Source organism: Oncorhynchus mykiss, chromosome 20 (assembly GCF_057628025.1).
Source record: "Oncorhynchus mykiss isolate SJ-2025 chromosome 20, ASM5762802v1, whole genome shotgun sequence".
Taxonomy (NCBI): domain Eukaryota; kingdom Metazoa; phylum Chordata; class Actinopteri; order Salmoniformes; family Salmonidae; genus Oncorhynchus; species Oncorhynchus mykiss.
In genome coordinates this window covers 50,581,511-50,605,039 of record NC_143041.1, presented here as the reverse complement: position 1 = coordinate 50,605,039, position 23,529 = coordinate 50,581,511, and the positions used below count along the sequence as shown (strand labels likewise).

At 39.4% G+C, this 23,529-nt stretch overlaps 1 protein-coding gene across 4 annotated transcripts in view; it reads left to right on the top strand.

The window, feature by feature from the left end:
- Positions 1-23,529, top strand: part of LOC110499571 (AT-rich interaction domain 4B) — a 175,863-nt gene that overhangs the window by 78,526 nt on the left and 73,808 nt on the right. For all 4 annotated transcript variants that reach the window (XM_090211960.1, XM_090211963.1, XM_090211961.1 and 1 more), the window contains 4 exons: positions 1,566-1,719; positions 6,058-6,137; positions 17,108-17,184; positions 19,554-19,705. In XM_090211960.1, the coding sequence (XP_090068086.1) occupies positions 1,566-1,719; positions 6,058-6,137; positions 17,108-17,184; positions 19,554-19,705 (463 nt within the window). The remainder of the gene's footprint in view (positions 1-1,565; positions 1,720-6,057; positions 6,138-17,107; positions 17,185-19,553; positions 19,706-23,529) is intronic.

The window sequence follows — 23,529 nt, the reverse complement described above, 5'->3', positions numbered from 1 at the left end:
TGTAGTGACCATATATACTGTCAGGTGTAGTGACCATATATACTGTAATCTGTAGTGGCCATATATACTGTCAGGTGTAGTGGCCATATATATTGTCAGGTGTAGTGACCATATATACTGTCAGGTGTAGTTGCCATATATACTGTCAGGTGTAATGACCATATATACTGTCAGGTGTAGTTGCCATATATACTGTCCAGTCATGGCTGTACCCCTGCCCTGTCATGGCTGTACCCCTGCCCTGTCATGGCTGTACCCCTGCCCTGTCATGGCTGTACCCCTGCCCTGTCATGAATTTAATTCAATTGACTGATTTACTTCTATGAACTGTAACTCAGTAATATCTTGTTGCTTGTTGTGTTCAGTGTATTTAAGACTGAGAGAGGTCTACCTACACTCATTAGTTTAAATGTAGTTAAGACAGAGAGAGATCTACCTACACTCATTAGTTTAAATGTAGTTAAGACTGAGAGAGATCTACCTACACTCATTAGTTTAAATGTAGTTAAGACTGAGAGAGGTCTACCTACACTCATTAGTTTAAATGTAGTTAAGACTGAGAGAGGTCTACCTACACTCATTAGTTTAAATGTAGTTAAGACTGAGAGAGATTTACCTACACTCATTAGTTTAAATGTAGTTAAGACTGAGAGAGATCTACCTACACTCATTAGTTTAAATGTATTTAAGACTGAGAGAGATCTACCTACACTCATTAGTTTAAATGTAGTTAAGACTGAGAGATCTACCTACACTCATTAGTTTAAATGTAGTTAAGACAGAGAGATCTACCTACACTCATTAGTTTAAATGTAGTTAAGACAGAGAGAGGTCTACCTACACTCATTAGTTTAAATGTAGTTAAGACTGAGAGAGATCTACCTACACTCATTAGTTTAAATGTAGTTAAGACTGAGAGAGATCTACCTACACTCATTAGTTTAAATGTAGTTAAGACTGAGAGAGATCTACCTACACTCATTAGTTTAAATGTAGTTAAGACAGAGAGAGATCTACCTACACTCATTAGTTTAAATGTAGTTAAGACTGAGAGAGATCTACCTACACTCATTAGTTTAAATGTAGTTAAGACTGAGAGAGATCTACCTACACTCATTAGTTTAAATGTAGTTAAGACTGAGAGAGATCTACCTACACTCATTAGTTTAAATGTAGTTAAGACAGAGAGAGATCTACCTACACTCATTAGTTTAAATGTAGTTAAGACTGAGAGAGATCTACCTACACTCATTAGTTTAAATGTAGTTAAGACTGAGAGAGATCTACCTACACTCATTAGTTTAAATGTAGTTAAGACTGAGAGAGATCTACCTACACTCATTAGTTTAAATGTAGTTAAGACTGAGAGAGATCTACCTACACTCATTAGTTTAAATGTAGTTAAGACTGAGAGAGATCTACCTACACTCATTAGTTTAAATGTAGTTAAGACTGGGGCTGTTTGTTTTGTTAATCTGTGCAATTTCATTTTTTTAAATGTCTTCTACAGCTAAATGTCACTTTTTGTGTGTTGGATTTGAAAGCTTCTTGATTCCCCTTAACAGTCAGGAGGAGGAGCCATCTTCGTCGTCTAGTGAAGAGGAGGAGAGTGACGGGAGACAGAATGAAGAGCTGTTTGGGAAGGTGGTGTGTGTTGAGGGGGGTTCTGCCTATACTGGAGACTGGAAGAACAAGACCACAGCGTGGTACCCTGCCCTGGTGAGTCAGTCTGTCTGTCTCTGTCTGGGAAGGTGGTGTGTGTTGAGGGGGGTTCTGCCTCTACTGGAGACTGGAAGAACAAGACCACAGCGTGGTACCCTGCCCTGCACTGGTGTGTGTGTTTTTGGAAGGTGGTGTTTGTTAGAGAAGGTGGTGTGGAGGGGGGGCTCTGCCTCTACTGGCGACAGGAAGAACACTGCAAGGTAACCTGCCCTGCACTGGTGAGATCACCTTGTCTCTCTGTCTGTGTTGCCATTACTGGCAAAAAATATAAATATACATTACCAGTCAAAAGTTTGGACACACATTCAGGTGTTTTTCTTTATTTTTACTATTTTCTACATTGTAGAATGAAAGTGAAAACATCAAATCTATGAAATAACACATATGGAATCATGTAGTAACCAAAAAAGTGCTAAACAAATCAAAATGTATTTTATTTTTGAGATTCTTCAAAGTAGCCACCTTTTGCCTTGATGACAGCTTTGTCCACTTGGCATTCTGTCAACCAGCTTCATGAGGTAGTCACCTGGAATGCATTCAATTAACAGGTGTACTTTCTTAAAAGTTAATTTGTGGAATTTCTTTCCTTAATGCGTTTGCGCCAATCAGTTGTGTTGTGACAAGGTAGGGGTGGTGTCCAGAAGATAGCTATATTTGGTAAAGGACCAAGACCATATTATGGCAAGAACAGCTCAAATAAGAAAAGAGAAATTACAGTCCATTACTTTAAGATATGAAGGTCAGTCAATAAGGAAAATCTCAATAATTTTTAAAGTTTCTTCAAGTGCAGTCACAAAAACCATCAAGCACTATGATCAACATGGATCTCATGAGGACCGCCACAGGAAAGGAAGACCCAGAGGTAGCTCTGCTGCAGAGGATAAGTTCATTAGAGTTACCATCCTCAGAAATTGCTGCCCAAATAAATGCTTCACAGAGTTCAAGAAAGAGACACATCTCAACATGTTTAGAGGAGACTGCGTGAATCAGGCCTTCATGGTCGACTTGCTGCAAAGAAACCATTACTAAAGGACACCAATAAGAAGAAGAGACTTGCTTGGGCCAAGAAACACGAGAAATGGACATTAGACCAGTGGAAACCTTTGGTCTGATGAGTCCCAATTTGAGATTTTTTGGATCCATCTCCATGTATTTGTGAGACGTAGAGTAAGTGAACAGATGGTTCCCACCGTGAAGCATGGAGGAGGAGGTGTGATGGTGTGGGGGTGCTTTGCTGGTGACACTGTCAGTGATTTATTTAGAATTCAAGTCACGCTTAACCAGCATGGCTACCACAGCATTCTGCAGCGATACGCCATCCCATCTGGTTTGCACTTAGTGAGACTATTATTTGTTTTTCAACAGGACAATGACCCAACACACCTCCAGGCTGCGTAAGGGCTATTTGACCAAGAGGGAGAGTGATGGAGTGCTGCATCAGATGACCTGGCCTCCACAATCACCCAACCTCAACCCAATTGGTTTGGGATGAGTTGGACCACAGAGTGAAGGACAAGCAGCCAACAAGTGCTCAGCAAATGTGGGAACTCCTTCAAGACTGTTGGAAAAGCAATCCAGGTGAAGCTGGTTGAGAGGATGCCAAGAGTGTGCAAAGCTGCCATCTAGGCAAAGGGTGGCTATTTCAAGAATCTCAAATATAACATCTATTTTGATTTGTTTTGCACTTTTTTGGTTATTACATGATTCTATACTTGTTATTTCATACTTTTGATGTCTTCACTATTATTCTACAATGTAGAAAATAGTACAAATAAAGAAAACCCTGGAATGAGTAGGTTTGTCCAAACTTTTGACTAGTGTGTATACATAATATAAAGTATGTAGAAAACATAATGGAGATTGATATTGTTAAATTAGAGTATAGTTCAGAACTAACAATCACAAATAAAAAGATGGTACAGTCAGGGAGAATCTAAAATAAAATAAAAAAAATGCATTGCCATTGATTTTATTGTGTTTGAGTCACTCGGATAACAAAATGTATGGGAAGGAGCTTTAAAACAGTTTCTCTGCCCCATGGCAAAATGTATGGGAAGGAGCTTTAAAACAGTTTGTCTCTGCCCCATGGCAAAATGTATGGGAAGGAGCTTTAAAACAGTTTCTCTGCCCCATGGCAAAATGTATGGGAAGGAGCTTTAAAACAGTTTTGTCTCTGCCCCATGGCAAAATGTATGGGAAGGAGCTTTAAAACAGTTTTGTCTCTGCCCCATGGCAAAATGTATGGGAAGGAGCTTTAAAACAGTTTGTCTCTGCCCCATGGCAAAATGTATGGGAAGGAGCTTTAAAACAGTTTTGTCTCTGCCCCATGGCAAAATGTATGGGAAGGAGCTTTAAAACAGTTTGTCTCTGCCCCATTGCAAAATGTATGGGAAGGAGCTTTAAAACAGTTTGTCTCTGCCCCATGGCAAAATGTATGGGAAGGAACTTTAAAACAGTTTTGTCTCTGCCCCATGGCAAAATGTATGGGAAGGAGCTTTAAAACAGTTTTGTCTCTGCCCCATGTGCTGAGTTGCTGGAAATAAGCCTTAAAACAGTAAACATTTATCTGGTTCATTCATTTATCTGGTTCATAATGAAGTTAATAAAGGATAATAAATAATGTACTCACTCATAGATGAATAATGAAGTTAGTCTGAACAGATTGGGAATCCTCTGGCTACATCCCAAGGGGATGTTATTACCTCTGACTGCTTAGTGTGTCTTCTCCCAAGGGGATGTTATTACCTCTGACTGCTTAGTGTGTCTTCTCCCAAGGGGATGTTATTACCTCTGACGGCTTAGTGTGTCTTCTACCAAGGGGATGTTATTACTTCTGACTGCTTAGTGTGTCTTCTCCCAAGGGGATGTTATTACCTCTGACTGCTTAGTGTGTCTTCTCCCAAGGGGATGGTATTACCTCTGACTGCTGCCATGTCAGCTGACTGCTTAGTTCTCCCAAGGGGATGTTTTTATGATCAGTTACATGTCATTTTCAGCCGCTCAAATTGCTGATCCACTAAAAATAATGGATTCATATTGTTGATTGTTTCAAGGTAAAGACACAACACTGCTCAGCTTACTGTGTTTGTGTTTTAATGCAACACACACTGTTTGAAGTGAGATTCAGTTATCAGGGTTTTCCAGACTTGTTTTGTCACCTTAGTTTTCCATAGGTCACTATGTCACATATTCCCTATATTGTGCACTACTTTTGACCAGAGCCCTATGGCACCATATTTCCTACATATATTCCCTGCATATTGGAGCGGTTTGTATTGGAGCGGTTTGTATTGGAGGGGTTTGTATTGGAGGGGTTTGTATTGGAGGGGTTTGTATTGGAGGGGTTTGTATTGGAGGGGTTTGTATTGGAGGGGTTTGTATTGGAGGGGTTTGTAGTGGAGGGGTTTGTTCTGGAGGGGTTTGTCGTGGAGGGGTTTGTAGTGGAGGGGTTTGTAGTGGAGGGGTTTGTAGTGGAGGGGTTTGTAGTGGAGGGGTTTGTAGTGGAGGGGTTTGTAGTGGAGGGGTTTGTAGTGGAGGGGTTTGTAGTGGAGGGGTTTGTAGTGGAGGGGTTTGTATTGGAGGGGTTTGTATTGGAGGGGTTTGTATTGGAGGGGTTTGTATTGGAGGGGTTTGTATTGGAGGGGTTTGTATTGGAGGGGTTTGTATTGGAGGGGTTTGTATTGGAGGGGTTTGTATTGGAGGGGTTTGTATTGGAGGGGTTTGTATTGGAGGGGTTTGTATTGGAGGGGTTTGTATTGGAGGGGTTTGTATTGGAGGGGTTTGTATTGGAGGGGTTTGTATTGGAGGGGTTTGTCGTGGAGGGGTTTGTCGTGGAGGGGTTTGTCGTGGAGGGGTTTGTCGTGGAGGGGTTTGTCGTGGAGGGGTTTGTCGTGGAGGGGTTTGTCGTGGAGGGGTTTGTAGTGGAGGGGTTTGTCGTGGAGGGGTTTGTAGTGGAGGGGTTTGTAGTGGAGGGGTTTGTAGTGGAGGGGTTTGTAGTGGAGGGGTTTGTAGTGGAGGGGTTTGTAGTGGAGGGGTTTGTAGTGGAGGGGTTTGTAGTGGAGGGGTTTGTAGCGGAGGGTTTTTTTTGTAGCGGAGGGGTTTGTTTGTAGCGGAGGGGTTTGTTTGTAGCGGAGGGGTTTGTTTGTCGTGGAGGGGTTTGTTCTGTGGAGGGGTTTGTCGTGGAGGGGTTTGTAGTGGAGGGGTTTGTTCTGTGGATGGTTTGTAGTGAAGGGGTTGTTCTGTGGTGCATTGGAGGGTTTGTTCTGTCATCCAAACCCACTTTGCTCTGTGCCTTGTCTGAGCAGTCATACTCACTCTCCCCCCCCTCCCCACCAGGTCATCACCCCAGACTGCCATGAAGAGGCCATCATAAAGAAAGACAGCATCTTCATCCGCTCCTTCAAGGATGGCAAATTGTGAGTCATCTGACGTGCTGCATTATAAAACACTTATTTGCATTCTGTTGATGTGTAGCATGAACCTGTAGAGTTGTCGGAAATAGTGAAGAAAGATACACACTTGGTCTCTTCTGCTAGGATTCAATTCAGAGTCATAATGGAGAAATGGTCACTTTGAATTCAAAGTGTCTGCTCAATGGCATGAATTATTATTTATTATATTAGGCTTTGAAATATTCCATTACATCTGAAAGGCGAAAAAGCTCAAACTGAGAAACTGCACGCTGTCTTTCTGCAGAACAGAAAGTCCGGTAAATGTCTCTGCCCTCCCTGACAGGGAGAGTGGTGTCTGACTGGTGAGACGGTTAAGCTTTTCACACTGCATTCTTATTAGCCCCGGACTCTCTTTAGCCTCAGGCTAGCTTAGCCTGTGTTCACACTAGCAGGGTTAACTGAAACCAACGGTCACTTTCCCGGAGTATAATACATAAATTAGGCAACAATTGAACTGTGATTGGCTAGCCCTGAAATTCAGTGCTAACCCTGCTCCAGAACAGGGCCAGCTAGCCATGGGCTAAGGTTGGTGCTATCCCTCTTCAGAACACTATCTTAGCCCAGACTAAATGCTCCCTTAGCCCATGGCTAAGAGCATTGTGATTGTGACTTGAACAGACCTCACGAAGCAGCCCACACAGAGGCAGAGAGAGGGGGGGGGGCGGTCAGTGGACAGCCTACTCAGGGAGTGTTAAACTGAAGAAGAAGAAGAAGACGATAAACACTCAATGCGTCTAACAACCACAACAGGTCAACCTGGTTTTAGTTATGATATTTAAATCATACAGACAGGTTGGTTTAGATTGTTGACAACTTTAACTATATTTACTCTCCAATGTTTATTGGAAACCTAAATAGATGTGCACAATGAGCCCTTGTGGTCTCAGATATATCGTTACAGTTGTTGGTTAGCTAGCTAGTGGATTTTAGCCATATCAGTCACAACACCTCAAAAAACAAGAGATGGTATCAAGAACCAGATAGAACTAGCTGAAATGAGCCACCTAGGATTCCTCACAAGGCAGCTTTGTGTCATTGTTGGTAGCTATCTGGCCATCCACAATCACATCAACACAGAGACTTCTGCCCCATTGAAACATGCACATTGTTTTTGTTGTGTCAGCTAACCCGTCTGTGTGACCAGCAATTTTCTATTTCAGAATGTTTTCCATTTCATACCCACTGAACACATCCCAGGATGCCCACTGAACACATCCCAGGATGCCCACTGAACCCGTCCTCAGTCTTCCTTCTCTAGTGGATATTCCAATATTTAAGTTAAATATATGTCTCTCCTAACAACACAACTGAACAATATTGGCCTGGACCCAGCCCAGTCCAAGCTGAAGAACTATTTACTGTGACATGAAATGGCTGTTGAGGGCCTTTATCAGCTGTGGTCAGAGCAGCTAGCAGGCAGCTGGCTGACTGGGAGGTGATGGGTAGTGCTGATGACGGCAGGATGAGATGAGAGAACAGATGATTATTCTGAAAGGAAGTGGAAGCTGCTGTAATTGACTGTAGCAGCTAGCATCTAGATCAGGGGAAGCCATTGAGGTCACTGCCTCTAGTTCCTTATCAGCTGTGGTCAGAGCAGCTAGCAGGCAGCTGATGGGATGAGAGAACATCGGATGCTGTAATTGACTGTAGCAGCTAGAATCTAGATCAGGGGCGGCCATTGAGGTCACTGCCTCTGGTTCCTTATCAGCTGCTGCTGCGTAGCTGGAACTGATGCTCGGACCGCTTTGGGTTGCCAGGTGTGTGTATTAGGAACTGGGACAGATTTGGGTTGCCAGGTTTAGTATTAGGAACTGGGACAGATTTGGGTTGCCAGGTTTGTGTATTAGGAACTGGGACAGATTTGGGTTGCCAGGTTTGTGTATTAGGAACTTGCACAGATTTGGGTTGCCAGGTTTGTGTATTAGGAACTTGCACAGATTTGGGTTGCCAGGTTTGTGTATTAGGAACTTGCACAGATTTGGGTTGCCAGGTTTAGGTATTAGGAACTGGGACAGATTTGGGTTGCCAGGTTTGTATATTAGGAACTGGGACAGATTGGGTTGCCAGGTTTGTATATTAGGAACTGGGACAGATTTGGGTTGCCAGGTTTATATATTAGGAACTGGGACAGATTTGGGCTGCTAGGTTTGTGTATTAGGACCTGGGACAGATTTGGCTTGCCAGGTTTGTGTATTAGGAACTGGGACAGATGTGGGTTGCCAGGTTTGTGTATTAGGAACTGGGACAGATTTGGGTTGCCAGGTTCCTCTGTGTAATAGGAACTGGGACAGATTTGGGTTGCCAGGTTCCTCTGTGTAATAGGAACTGGGACAGATTTAGGTTGGCAGGTGTCTCTGTGTATTAGGAACTGGGACAGATTTGGGTTGCCAGGTTTGTGTATTAGGAACTGGGACAGATTTGGGTTGCCAGGTTCCTCTGTGTAATAGGAATTAGGACATATTTAGGTTGGCAGGTGTCTCTGTGTAATAGGAACTGGGACAGATTTAGGTTGTCAGGTGCCTCTGTAATAGAAACTGGGATAGATTTAGGGACAGATTTAGTTTGCCACGTACCAGATCAATACTAGTAGAACAGACCAGATCAATACTAGTAGAACAGACCACATCAATACTAGTAGAACAGACTAGATCAATACTAGTAGAACAGACCAGTACCAGATCAATACTGGTAGAACAGAACAGTACCAGATCAATACTAGTAGAACAGACCAGTACCAGATCAATTCTAGTAGAACAAACCAGATCAATACTAGTAGAACAGACCAGATCAATACTAGTAGAACAGACCAGATCAATGATAGTAGAACAGACCACATATATACTAGTAGAACAGACCAGATCAATACTAGTAGAACAGACCAGATCAATGATAGTAGAACAGACCAGATCAATACTAGTAGAACAGACCAGTACCAGATCAATTCTAGTAGAACAAACCAGATCAATACTAGTAGAACAGACCAGATCAATACTAGTAGAACAGACCAGATCAATGATAGTAGAACAGACCACATATATACTAGTAGAACAGACCAGATCAATACTAGTAGAACAGACCAGATCAATGATAGTAGAACAGACCAGATCAATACTAGTAGAACAGACCAGTACCAGATCAATACTAGTAGAACAGACCAGATCAATACTAGTAGAACAGACCACATCAATACTAGTAGAACAGACCAGATCAATGATAGTAGAACAGACCAGATCAATACTAGTAGAACAGACCAGTACCAGATCAATACTAGTAGAACAGACCAGATCAATACTAGTAGAACAGACCACATCAATACTAGTAGAACAGACCACATCAATACTAGTAGAACAGACCACATCAATACTAGTAGAACAGACCAGATCAATACTAGTAGAACAGACCATATCAATTCTAGTAGAACAGACCAGTACCAGATCAATACTAGTAGAACAGACCATATCAATTCTAGTAGAACAGACCAGATCAATACTAGTAGAACAGACCAGATCAATACTAGTAGAACAGACCAGATCAATACTAATAGAACAGACCAGATCAATACTACTATTAGAACAGACCAGATCAATACTAGTAGAACAGACCAGATCAATACTAGTAGAACAGACCAGATCAATTCTATTAGAACAGACCACATCAATACTACTAGTAGAACAGACCAGATCAATGATAGTAGAACATACCAGATCAATACTAGTAGAACAGACCAGATCAATAATAGTAGAACAGACCAGATCAATACTAGTAGACCAGACCAGATCAATGATAGTAGAACAGACAAGTACCAGATCAATACTAGTAGAACAGACCAGATCAATACTAGTAGAATAGACCAGATCAATACTAGAACAGACCAGATCAATTCTAGTAGAACAAACCAGATCAATACTAGTAGAACAGACCAGATCAATACTAGTAGAACAGACCAGATCAATGATAGTAGAACAGACCACATATATACTAGTAGAACAGACCAGATCAATACTAGTAGAACAGACCAGATCAATGATAGTAGAACAGACCAGATCAATACTAGTAGAACAGACCAGTACCAGATCAATTCTAGTAGAACAAACCAGATCAATACTAGTAGAACAGACCAGATCAATACTAGTAGAACAGACCAGATCAATGATAGTAGAACAGACCACATATATACTAGTAGAACAGACCAGATCAATACTAGTAGAACAGACCAGATCAATGATAGTAGAACAGACCAGATCAATACTAGTAGAACAGACCAGTACCAGATCAATACTAGTAGAACAGACCAGATCAATACTAGTAGAACAGACCACATCAATACTAGTAGAACAGACCAGATCAATGATAGTAGAACAGACCAGATCAATACTAGTAGAACAGACCAGTACCAGATCAATACTAGTAGAACAGACCAGATCAATACTAGTAGAACAGACCACATCAATACTAGTAGAACAGACCACATCAATACTAGTAGAACAGACCACATCAATACTAGTAGAACAGACCAGATCAATACTAGTAGAACAGACCATATCAATTCTAGTAGAACAGACCAGTACCAGATCAATACTAGTAGAACAGACCATATCAATTCTAGTAGAACAGACCAGATCAATACTAGTAGAACAGACCAGATCAATACTAGTAGAACAGACCAGATCAATACTAATAGAACAGACCAGATCAATACTACTATTAGAACAGACCAGATCAATACTAGTAGAACAGACCAGATCAATACTAGTAGAACAGACCAGATCAATACTAGTAGAACAGACCAGATCAATTCTATTAGAACAGACCACATCAATACTACTAGTAGAACAGACCAGATCAATGATAGTAGAACATACCAGATCAATACTAGTAGAACAGACCAGATCAATAATAGTAGAACAGACCAGATCAATACTAGTAGACCAGACCAGATCAATGATAGTAGAACAGACCAGTACCAGATCAATACTAGTAGAACAGACCAGATCAATACTAGTAGAATAGACCAGATCAATACTAGAACAGACCAGATCAATACTAGTAGAACAGACCAGATCAATACTAGTAGAACAGACCAGTACCAGATCAATACTAGTAGAACAGACCAGATCAATACTAGTAGAACAGACTAGATCAATACTACTAGTAGAACAGACCAGATCAATACTAGTAGAACAGACCAGATCAATACTACTATTAGAACAGACTAGATCAATACTAGTAGAACAGACTAGATCAATACTACTATTAGAACAGACCAGATCAATACTACTATTAGAACAGACCAGATCAATACTACTATTAGAACAGACCAGATCAATACTACTATTAGAACAGACCAGATCAATACTACTAGTAGAACAGACCAGATCACTACTAGTAGAACAGACCGGATCAATACTACTAGTAGAACAGACCAGATCAATACTACTATTAGAACAGACTAGATCAATACTAGTAGAACAGACTAGATCAATGATAGTAGAACAGACCAGATCAATACTAGTAGAACAGACCAGATCAATACTAGTAGAACAGACCAGATCAATACTAGTAGAACAGACCAGATCAATACTAGTAGAACAGACCAGATCAATAATAGTAGAACAGACCAGATCAATACTACTATTAGAACAGACCAGATCAATGATAGTAGAACAGACTAGATCAATACTACTAGTAGAACAGACCAGATCAATACTAGTAGAACAGACCAGATCAATACTACTAGTAGAACAGACTAGATCAATACTAGTAGAACAGACTAGATCAATACTACTATTAGAACAGACCAGATCAATACTACTATTAGAACAGACCAGATCAATACTACTATTAGAACAGACCAGATCAATACTACAATTACAACAGACCAGATCAATACTACTATTCGAACAGACCAGATCAATACTACTATTAGAACAGACCAGATCAATGATAGTAGAACAGACCAGATCAATACTACTATTAGAACAGACCAGATCAATAATAGTAGAACAGACCAGATCAATACTACTATTAGAACAGACCAGATCAATGATAGTAGAACAGACTAGATCAATACTACTAGTAGAACAGACCAGATCAATACTAGTAGAACAGACCAGATCAATACTACTAGTAGAACAGACTAGATCAATACTAGTAGAACAGACTAGATCAATACTACTATTAGAACAGACCAGATCAATACTACTATTAGAACAGACCAGATCAATACTACTATTAGAACAGACCAGATCAATACTACTATTAGAACAGACCAGATCAATACTACTATTAGAACAGACCAGATCAATACTACTATTAGAACAGACCAGATCAATACTACTATTAGAACAGACCAGATCAATAATAGTAGAACAGACCAGATCAATACTACTATTAGAACAGACCAGATCAATGATAGTAGAACAGACTAGATCAATACTACTAGTAGAACAGACCAGATCAATACTAGTAGAACAGACCAGATCAATACTACTAGTAGAACAGACCAGATATATACTAGTAGAACAGACCAGATCAATACTAGTAGAACAGACCAGATCAATGATAGTAGAACAGACCAGATCAATACTAGTAGAACAGACCAGATCAATACTAGTAGAACAGACCACATCAATACTAGTAGAACAGACCAGATCAATAATAGTAGAACAGACCAGATCAATACTACTATTAGAACAGACCAGATCAATGATAGTAGAACAGACTAGATCAATACTACTAGTAGAACAGACCAGATCAATACTAGTAGAACAGACCAGATCAATACTACTAGTAGAACAGACTAGATCAATACTAGTAGAACAGACTAGATCAATACTACTATTAGAACAGACCAGATCAATACTACTATTAGAACAGACCAGATCAATACTACAATTACAACAGACCAGATCAATACTACTATTCGAACAGACCAGATCAATACTACTATTAGAACAGACTAGATCAATACTACTAGTAGAACAGACCAGATCAATACTAGTAGAACAGACCAGATCAATACTAGTAGAACAGACCACATCAATACTAGTAGAACAGACCACATCAATACTAGTAGAACAGACCACATCAATACTAGTTGAACAGACCAGTACCAGATCAATACTAGTAGAACAGACCATATCAATTCTAGTAGAACAGACCAGTACCAGATCAATACTAGTAGAACAGACCATATCAATTCTAGTAGAACAGACCAGATCAATACTAGTAGAACAGACCAGATCAATACTAGTAGAACAGACCAGATCAATACTAGTAGAACAGACCAGATCAATACTACTATTAGAACAGACCAGATCAATACTAGTAGAACAGACCAGATCAATACTAGTAGAACAGACCAGATCAATACTAGTAGAACAGACCACATCAATACTAGTAGAACAGACCACATCAATACTAGTAGAACAGACCAGATCAATACTACTAGTAGAACAGACTAGATCAATACTAGTAGAACAGACTAGATCAATACTACTATTAGAACAGACCAGATCAATACTACTATTAGAACAGACCAGATCAATACTACTATTAGAACAGACCAGATCAATACTACAATTACAACAGACCAGATCAATACTACTATTAGAACAGACCAGATCAATACTACTATTAGAACAGACCAGATCAATGATAGTAGAACAGACCAGATCAATACTACTATTAGAACAGACCAGATCAATAATAGTAGAACAGACCAGATCAATACTACTATTAGAACAGACCAGATCAATGATAGTAGAACAGACTAGATCAATACTACTAGTAGAACAGACCAGATCAATACTAGTAGAACAGACCAGATCAATACTACTAGTAGAACAGACTAGATCAATACTAGTAGAACAGACTAGATCAATACTACTATTAGAACAGACCAGATCAATACTACTATTAGAACAGACCAGATCAATACTACTATTAGAACAGACCAGATCAATACTACTATTAGAACAGACCAGATCAATACTACTATTAGAACAGACCAGATCAATACTACTATTAGAACAGACCAGATCAATACTACTAGTAGAACAGACCAGATCACTACTAGTAGAACAGACCAGAGCAATACTACTAGTAGAACAGACCAGATCAATACTACTATTAGAACAGACTAGATCAATACTAGTAGAACAGACTAGATCAATGATAGTAGAACAGACCAGATCAATACTAGTAGAACAGACCAGATCAATACTAGTAGAACAGACCAGATCAATACTAGTAGAACAGACCAGATCAATACTAGTAGAACAGACCAGATCAATAATAGTAGAACAGACCAGATCAATACTACTATTAGAACAGACCAGATCAATGATAGTAGAACAGACTAGATCAATACTACTAGTAGAACAGACCAGATCAATACTAGTAGAACAGACCAGATCAATACTACTAGTAGAACAGACTAGATCAATACTAGTAGAACAGACTAGATCAATACTACTATTAGAACAGACCAGATCAATACTACTATTAGAACAGACCAGATCAATACTACTATTAGAACAGACCAGATCAATACTACAATTACAACAGACCAGATCAATACTACTATTCGAACAGACCAGATCAATACTACTATTAGAACAGACCAGATCAATGATAGTAGAACAGACCAGATCAATACTACTATTAGAACAGACCAGATCAATAATAGTAGAACAGACCAGATCAATACTACTATTAGAACAGACCAGATCAATGATAGTAGAACAGACTAGATCAATACTACTAGTAGAACAGACCAGATCAATACTAGTAGAACAGACCAGATCAATACTACTAGTAGAACAGACTAGATCAATACTAGTAGAACAGACTAGATCAATACTACTATTAGAACAGACCAGATCAATACTACTATTAGAACAGACCAGATCAATACTACTATTAGAACAGACCAGATCAATACTACTATTAGAACAGACCAGATCAATACTACTATTAGAACAGACCAGATCAATGATAGTAGAACAGACCAGATCAATACTACTATTAGAACAGACCAGATCAATAATAGTAGAACAGACCAGATCAATACTACTATTAGAACAGACCAGATCAATGATAGTAGAACAGACTAGATCAATACTACTAGTAGAACAGACCAGATCAATACTAGTAGAACAGACCAGATCAATACTACTAGTAGAACAGACTAGATCAATACTAGTAGAACAGACTAGATCAATACTACTATTAGAACAGACCAGATCAATACTACTATTAGAACAGACCAGATCAATACTACTATTAGAACAGACCAGATCAATACTACTATTAGAACAGACCAGATCAATACTACTATTAGAACAGACCAGATCAATGATAGTAGAACAGACCAGATCAATACTACTATTAGAACAGACCAGATCAATACTAGTAGAACAGACCAGATTAATACTAGTAGAACAGACCACATCAATACTAGTAGAACAGACCACATCAATACTAGTAGAACAGACAACATCAATACTAGTAGAACAGACCAGATCAATAATAGTAGAACAGACTAGATCAATACTAGTAGAACAGACTAGATCAATACTAGTAGAACAGACCAGATCAATGATAGTAGAACAGACTAGATCAATACTAGTAGAACATACCAGATCAATGATAGTAGAACAGACCAGATCAATACTAGTAGAACAGACCAGATCAATACTAGTAGAACAGACTAGATCAATACTAGTAGAACAGACCAGGTCAATACTAGTAGAACAGACCAGATCAATACTAGTAGAACAGACTAGATCAATACAAGTAGAACAGACCAGATCAATACTACTATTAGAACAGACCAGATCAATGATAGTAGAACAGACTAGATCAATACTACTAGTAGAACAGACCAGATCAATACTAGTAGAACAGACCAGATCAATACTACTAGTAGAACAGACTAGATCAATACTAGTAGAACAGACTAGATCAATACTACTATTAGAACAGACCAGATCAATACTACTATTAGAACAGACCAGATCAATACTACTATTAGAACAGACCAGATCAATACTACTATTAGAACAGACCAGATCAATACTACTATTAGAACAGACCAGATCAATGATAGTAGAACAGACCAGATCAATACTACTATTAGAACAGACCAGATCAATACTAGTAGAACAGACCAGATTAATACTAGTAGAACAGACCACATCAATACTAGTAGAACAGACCACATCAATACTAGTAGAACAGACAACATCAATACTAGTAGAACAGACCAGATCAATAATAGTAGAACAGACTAGATCAATACTAGTAGAACAGACTAGATCAATACTAGTAGAACAGACCAGATCAATGATAGTAGAACAGACTAGATCAATACTAGTTGAACATACCAGATCAATGATAGTAGAACAGACCAGATCAATACTAGTAGAACAGACCAGATCAATACTAGTAGAACAGACTAGATCAATACTAGTAGAACAGACCAGGTCAATACTAGTAGAACAGACCAGATCAATACTAGTAGAACAGACCAGATCAATACTAGTAGAACAGACTAGATCAATACTAGTAGAACAGACTAGATCAATACTACTAGTAGAACAGACCAGATCAATACTAGTAGAACAGACTAGATCAATACAAGTAGAACAGACCAGTACCATATCAATACTAGTAGAACAGACCAGATCAATACTAGTAGAACAGACTAGATCAATGATAGTAGAACAGACCAGATCAATACTAGTAGAACAGACCAGATCAATACTAGTAGAACAGACCACATCAATACTGGTAGAACAGACCACATTATCCTTATTCTCAACCCCCCTCTCCATCCCCCCTTTTAGCTGTTCAGAGTCCTCAGTTCTCTGGGCAAACGGTTACTTTTGACACTTTCGGTTTGTGTTGCTGAAGTTGTGTCTTTCTTTCAGTAACACAGTGCTGAGAAAGGACGTGAGGGTGATGGACACAGACTCCCCTCCTAATGCTGACACAGGGCTCAAACCAGGTGAGATATCACTGTCTCTCTGTGTGCATATGTATCATGGAGGTAATAATCTGTGAGGGACATATGTATGTATCATGGAGGTAATAATCTGTGAGGGACATATGTATCATGGAGGTAATAATCTGTGAGGGATGTATGTATCATGGAGGTAATAATCTGTGAGGGACATATGTATGTATCATGGAGGTAATAATCTGTGAGGGACATATGTATGTATCATGGAGGTAATAATCTGTTTGGGACATATGTATGTATCATGGAGGTAATAATCTGTGAGGGACATATGTATCATGGAGGTAATAATCTGTGAGGGACATATGTATCATGGAGGTAATAATCTGTGAGGGATTTACGGTGCATTCGGAAAGTATTCAGACCCCTCAACCTTTTCCACATTTTGTTACATTACAGCCTTATTTTAAAATGGATTAAATAGTTTATTTCCCTCATCAATCAACACTCAATTCCCTATAATGACAAAGCAAAAACTGGTTTTTAGATTTTTTTTGCAAATGTATAATAATGTATGAAGAAAAATAACTACCATTTACATAAGTATTCAGACCCTTTACTCAGTACTTTGTTAAAGCACCTTTGGCAGCGATTACAGCCTTGAGTCTTCTTGGGTATGACGTTACAAGCTTGGCACACCTGTATTTGGGGAGTTTCTCCCATTCTTCTCTGCACATTCTCTCAAGCTCTGTCCGGTTGAATGGGGAGCGTCTCTGTACAACTATTTTCAGGTCTCCAGAGATGTTAGATTGGGTTCACGTCTGGGCCACTCAAGGACATTCAGAGACTTGACCCGAAGCCACTCCTGCATTGTCTTGGTTGTGTGCTTAGGGTCGTTGTCCTGTTGGAAGGTGAACCTTCACCCCAGTCTGAGGTCCTTAGTGCTCTGGAGCAGGTTTTCATCAAGGATCTCTCTGTACTTTGCTCCGTTCATCTTTATCTCGATTCTAACTACTCTCCCATCCCTGCTGCTGAAAAACATCCCCACAGCATGATGCTGCCAACACCATGCTTCACTGTAGGGATGGTGTTGGCCAGGTGATGAGTGGTGCCTGGATTCCTCCAGGCGTGACACTTGGCCTTCAGGCCAAAGAGTTCAATCTTCATTTCATCAGACCAGATAATCTTATTTCTCATGATCTGAGAGTCATTTAGGGACTTTTTTTTAGCAAACTACAAGCGGGCTGTCATGTGCCTTTTACTGAGGAGTGGCTTCCGTCTGCCAACTACCATAAAGGCCTGATTGATGAAGTGCTGCAGAGATGGTTGTCCTGGAAAGTTCTCCCATCTCCACAGAGGAACTCTGGAGCTCTGTCAGAGTGACAATCAGGTTCTTGGTCACCTCCCTGACAAAAGCCCTTCTCCCCCGATTGCTCAGTTTGTCCGGGCGGACAGTTCTAGGAAGAGTCTTGGTGGTTCCAAACTTCTTCCATTTAAGAATGATGGAGGCCACTGTGTTCTTGGGGACGTTCAATACTGCAGACATTTATTGGTACCCTTCCCAGATCTGTGCCTCGTCTCAATCCTGTCTTGGAGCTCTACAGACAATTCCTTTGACCTCATGGCTTGGTTTCTGCTCTGACATGCACTGACTACTGTGAGACCTTTTTATAGACAGGTGTGTGCCTTTCCAAATCATGTCCAATCAATTGAATTGACCACAGGGGGACTCCAATCAAGTTGTAGAAACAGCTCAAGGATGATCAATGGAAACCGGATGCACCTGACCACAATTTTGAGTCTCATAGCAACGGGTCTGAATATTTATGTACATAAGGTATTGAATCCATTTTAGAATAGAGCTGTAACATAACAACATGTGGAAAAAGGAAAGGGGTCTGAATACTTTCTGAATGTGTTATGTATTATGGAGGTCAGTGGCCCTCAATGTGGTTTGTGTGTGTGTGTGTGTGTGTGTGACTGGTGTGTTTCCGTTTGTGTGTGTCCGTGTCCGGTGTGTGTTTCCGTTTGTGTGTGTCCGGTGTGTGTTTCCGTTTGTGTGTGTCCGGTGTGTGTTTCCGTTTGTGTGAGTCCGGTGTGTGTTTCCGTTTGTGTGTGTCCGGTGTGTGTTTTCGTTTGTGTGTGTGTGTGTCCGGTGTGTGTTTCTGTTTGTGTGTGTGTGTGTGTGTCCGGTGTGTGTTTCCGTGTGTGTGTGTGTGTGTGTCCGGTGTGTGTTTCCATTTGTGTGTGTGTGTGTGTCCGGTGTGTGTGTGTGTGTCCGGTGTGTATTTTCGTGTGTGTGTGTGTGTGTGTGTTTGTCCGGTGTGTGTTTCCGGTGTGTGTTTCCGTTTGTGTGTGTGTGTGTCCGGTGTGTGTTTCCGTGGGTGTGTGTGTGTTTCCGTGTGTGTGTGTGTCAGCGCTGGATGAGGCTCTGGAGTTTGTGCATCAGGCGGCAGTGCCCAGCTCCTGGAGGACAGAGGTGAAGGACGAGAGTTCCAGCAGTGAGGAAGATGGTGATGATGATGATGATGAGGAAGACCAGGAGGAAGACGCCAGCGATGAAGAGGAGGTATTCATGGTCATATTATTTAGTCTTTATCCTGCTGGCTAATAATTCACGCTGACGAAGGTTGTCGCCAAAAATCATCAGTTTGTATTGACCTCTGCTGCTTAAATACATTAACATTTTACAACATGGACACTTTATAACATGGACACTTTACCACATGGACACTTTACAACATGGACACTTTACAACATGGCCGTTTAACGACATGGACACTTTACAACATGGACACTTTACGACATGGACACTTTACAACATGGCCGTTTAACAACATGGACACTTTACGACATGGACACTTTACGACATGGACACTTTACGACATGGACACTTTACGATATGGACACTTTAGAACATGGACACTTTAGAACATGGACACTTTAGAACATGGACACTTTACAACATGGACACTTTACAACATGGACACTTTACGACATGGCCGTTTAACGACATGGACACTTTACGACATGGACACTTTTCCACATGGACACTTTACAACATGGACACTTTACGACATGGACACTTTACAACATGGACACTTTACAACATGGCCGTTTAACGACATGGACACTTTACAACATGGCCGTTTAACGACATGGACACTTTACAACATGGACACTTTACAACATGGCCGTTTAACGACATGGACACTTTACAACATGGACACTTTACGACATGGACACTTTACCACATGGACACTTTACAACATGGACACTTTACAACATGGACACTTTACCACATGGACACTTTACCACATGGACACTTTACCACATGGACACTTTACAACATGGCCGTTTAACGACATGGACACTTTACAACATGGACACTTTACAACATGGACACTTTACGACATGGACACTTTACGACATGGACACTTTACGACATGGACACTTTAGAACATGGACACTTTACAACATGGCCGTTTAACGACATGGACACTTTACAACATGGACACTTTACGACATGGACACTTTACAACATGGCCGTTTAACGACATGGACACTTTACAACATGGACACTTTACTACATGGCCGTTTAACAACATGGACACTTTACGACATGGACACTTTACGACATGGACACTTTACGACATGGACACTTTACAACATGGACACTTTACAACATGGCCGTTTAACGACATGGACACTATCTCCCTCACCAACTTCAAACATCTGCTATCTGAGCAGCTAACCGATCGCTGCAGCTGTACATAGTCTATCGGTAAATAGCCCACCCAATTTTACCGACCTCATCCCCATATTGTTTTTATTTACTTTTCTGCTCTTTTGCACACCAGTATCTCTACCTGTACATGACCATCTGATCATTTATCACTCCAGTGTTAATCTGCAAAATTGTAATTATTCTCCTACCTCCTCATGCCTTTTGCACACAATGTATATAGACCCTCTTTTTTTCTACTGTGTTATTGACTTGTTAATTGTTTACTCCATGTGTAACTCTGTGTTGTCTGTTCACACTGCTATGCTTTATCTTGGCCAGGTCGCAGTTGTAAATGAGAACTTGTTCTCAACTAGCCACCTGGTTAAATGAAGGTAAAATAATAAATAAATAAAAAAGCAACATGGCCATTTAAAGACATGGACATTTAAAGACATGGACATTTAACTACATGGACATTTAAAGACATGGACATTTAAAGACATGGACATTTAACTACATGGACATTTAAAGACATGGACATTTAACTACATGGACATTTAAAGACATGGACAATTAAAGACATGGACATTTAACTACATGGACATTTAACTACATGGACATTTAACTACATGGACATTTAAAGACATGGACATTTAACTACATGGACATTTAAAGACATGGACATTTAAAGACATGGACATTTAACTACATGGACATTTAACTACATGGACATTTAACTACATGGACATTTAAAGACATGGACATTTAAAGACATGGACATTTAAAGACATGGACATTTAACTACATGGACAATTAAAGACATGGACAATTAAAGACATGGACATTTAAAGACATGGACATTTAACTACATGGACATTTAAAGACATGGACATTTAACGACATGGACATTTAAAGACATGTACATTTAACTACATGGACATTTAAAGACATGGACATTTAAAGACATGGACATTTAAAGACATGGACATTTAACTACATGGACATTTAAAGACATGGACATTTAAAGACATGGACATTTAAAGACATGGACATTTTAAAGACATGGACATTTAACTACATGGACATTTAAAGACATGGACATTTAAAGACATGGACATTTAACTACATGGACATTTAAAGACATGGACATTTAAAGACATGGACATTTAAAGACATGGACATTTAAAGACATGGACATTTAACTACATGGACATTTAAAGACATGGACATTTAAAGACATGGACATTTAAAGACATGGACATTTAAAGACATGGACATTTTAAAGACATGGACATTTAACTACATGGACATTTAAAGACATGGACATTTAAAGACATGGACATTTAAAGACATGGACATTTAAAGACATGGACATTTAACTACATGGACATTTAAAGACATGGACATTTAAAGACATGGACATTTAAAGACATGGACATTTAAAGACATGGACATTTAAAGACATGGACATTTAACTACATGGACATTTAAAGACATGGACATTTAAAGACATGGACATTTAAAGACATGGACATTTAAAGACATGGACATTTAAAGACATGGACATTTAACTACATGGACATTTAACTACATGGACATTTAACTACATGGACATTTAACTACATGGACATTTAACTACATGGACATTTAACTACATGGACATTTAACTACATGGACATTTAAAGACATGGACATTTAATGACATGGACATTTCAAGACATGGACATTTAACGACATGGACATTTAAAGACATGGACATTTAACGACATGGACATTTAACGACATGGACATTTAAAGACATGGACATTTAAAGACATGGACATTTAACGACATGGATATTTAAAGACAATGGACATTTAAAGACATGGACATTTAACTACATGGACATTTAAAGACATGGACATTTAAAGACATGGACATTTAAAGACATGGACATTTAAAGACATGGACATTTAAAGAAATGGACATTTAACGACATGGACATTTAAAGACATGGACATTTTCTAGACATGGACATTTAACTACATGGACATTTAACTACATGGACATTTAACTACATGGACATTTAACTACATGGACATTTAAAGACATGGACATTTAACTACATGGACATTTAAAGACATGGACATTTAAAGACATGGACATTTAAAGACATGGACATTTAAAGACATGGACATTTAACTACATGGACATTTAAAGACATGGACATTTAAAGACATGGACATTTAACGACATGGACATTTAACTACATGGACATTTAACTACATGGACAATTTAACTACATGGACATTTAACTACATGGACATTTAAAGACATGGACATTTAAAGACATGGACATTTAACTACATGGACATTTAACTACATGGACATTTAACTACATGGACATTTAAAGACATGGACATTTAACTACATGGACATTTAAAGACATGGACATTTAAAGACATGGACATTTAACTACATGGACATTTAACTACGTGGACATTTAAAGACGTGGACATTTAAAGACGTGGACATTTAAAGACGTGGACATTTAAAGACGTGGACATTTAAAGACGTGGACATTTAAAGACGTGGACATTTAAAGACGTGGACATTTAAAGACGTGGACATTTAAAGACGTGGGCATTTAACGACGTGGGCATTTAACGACGTGGACATTTAAAGAC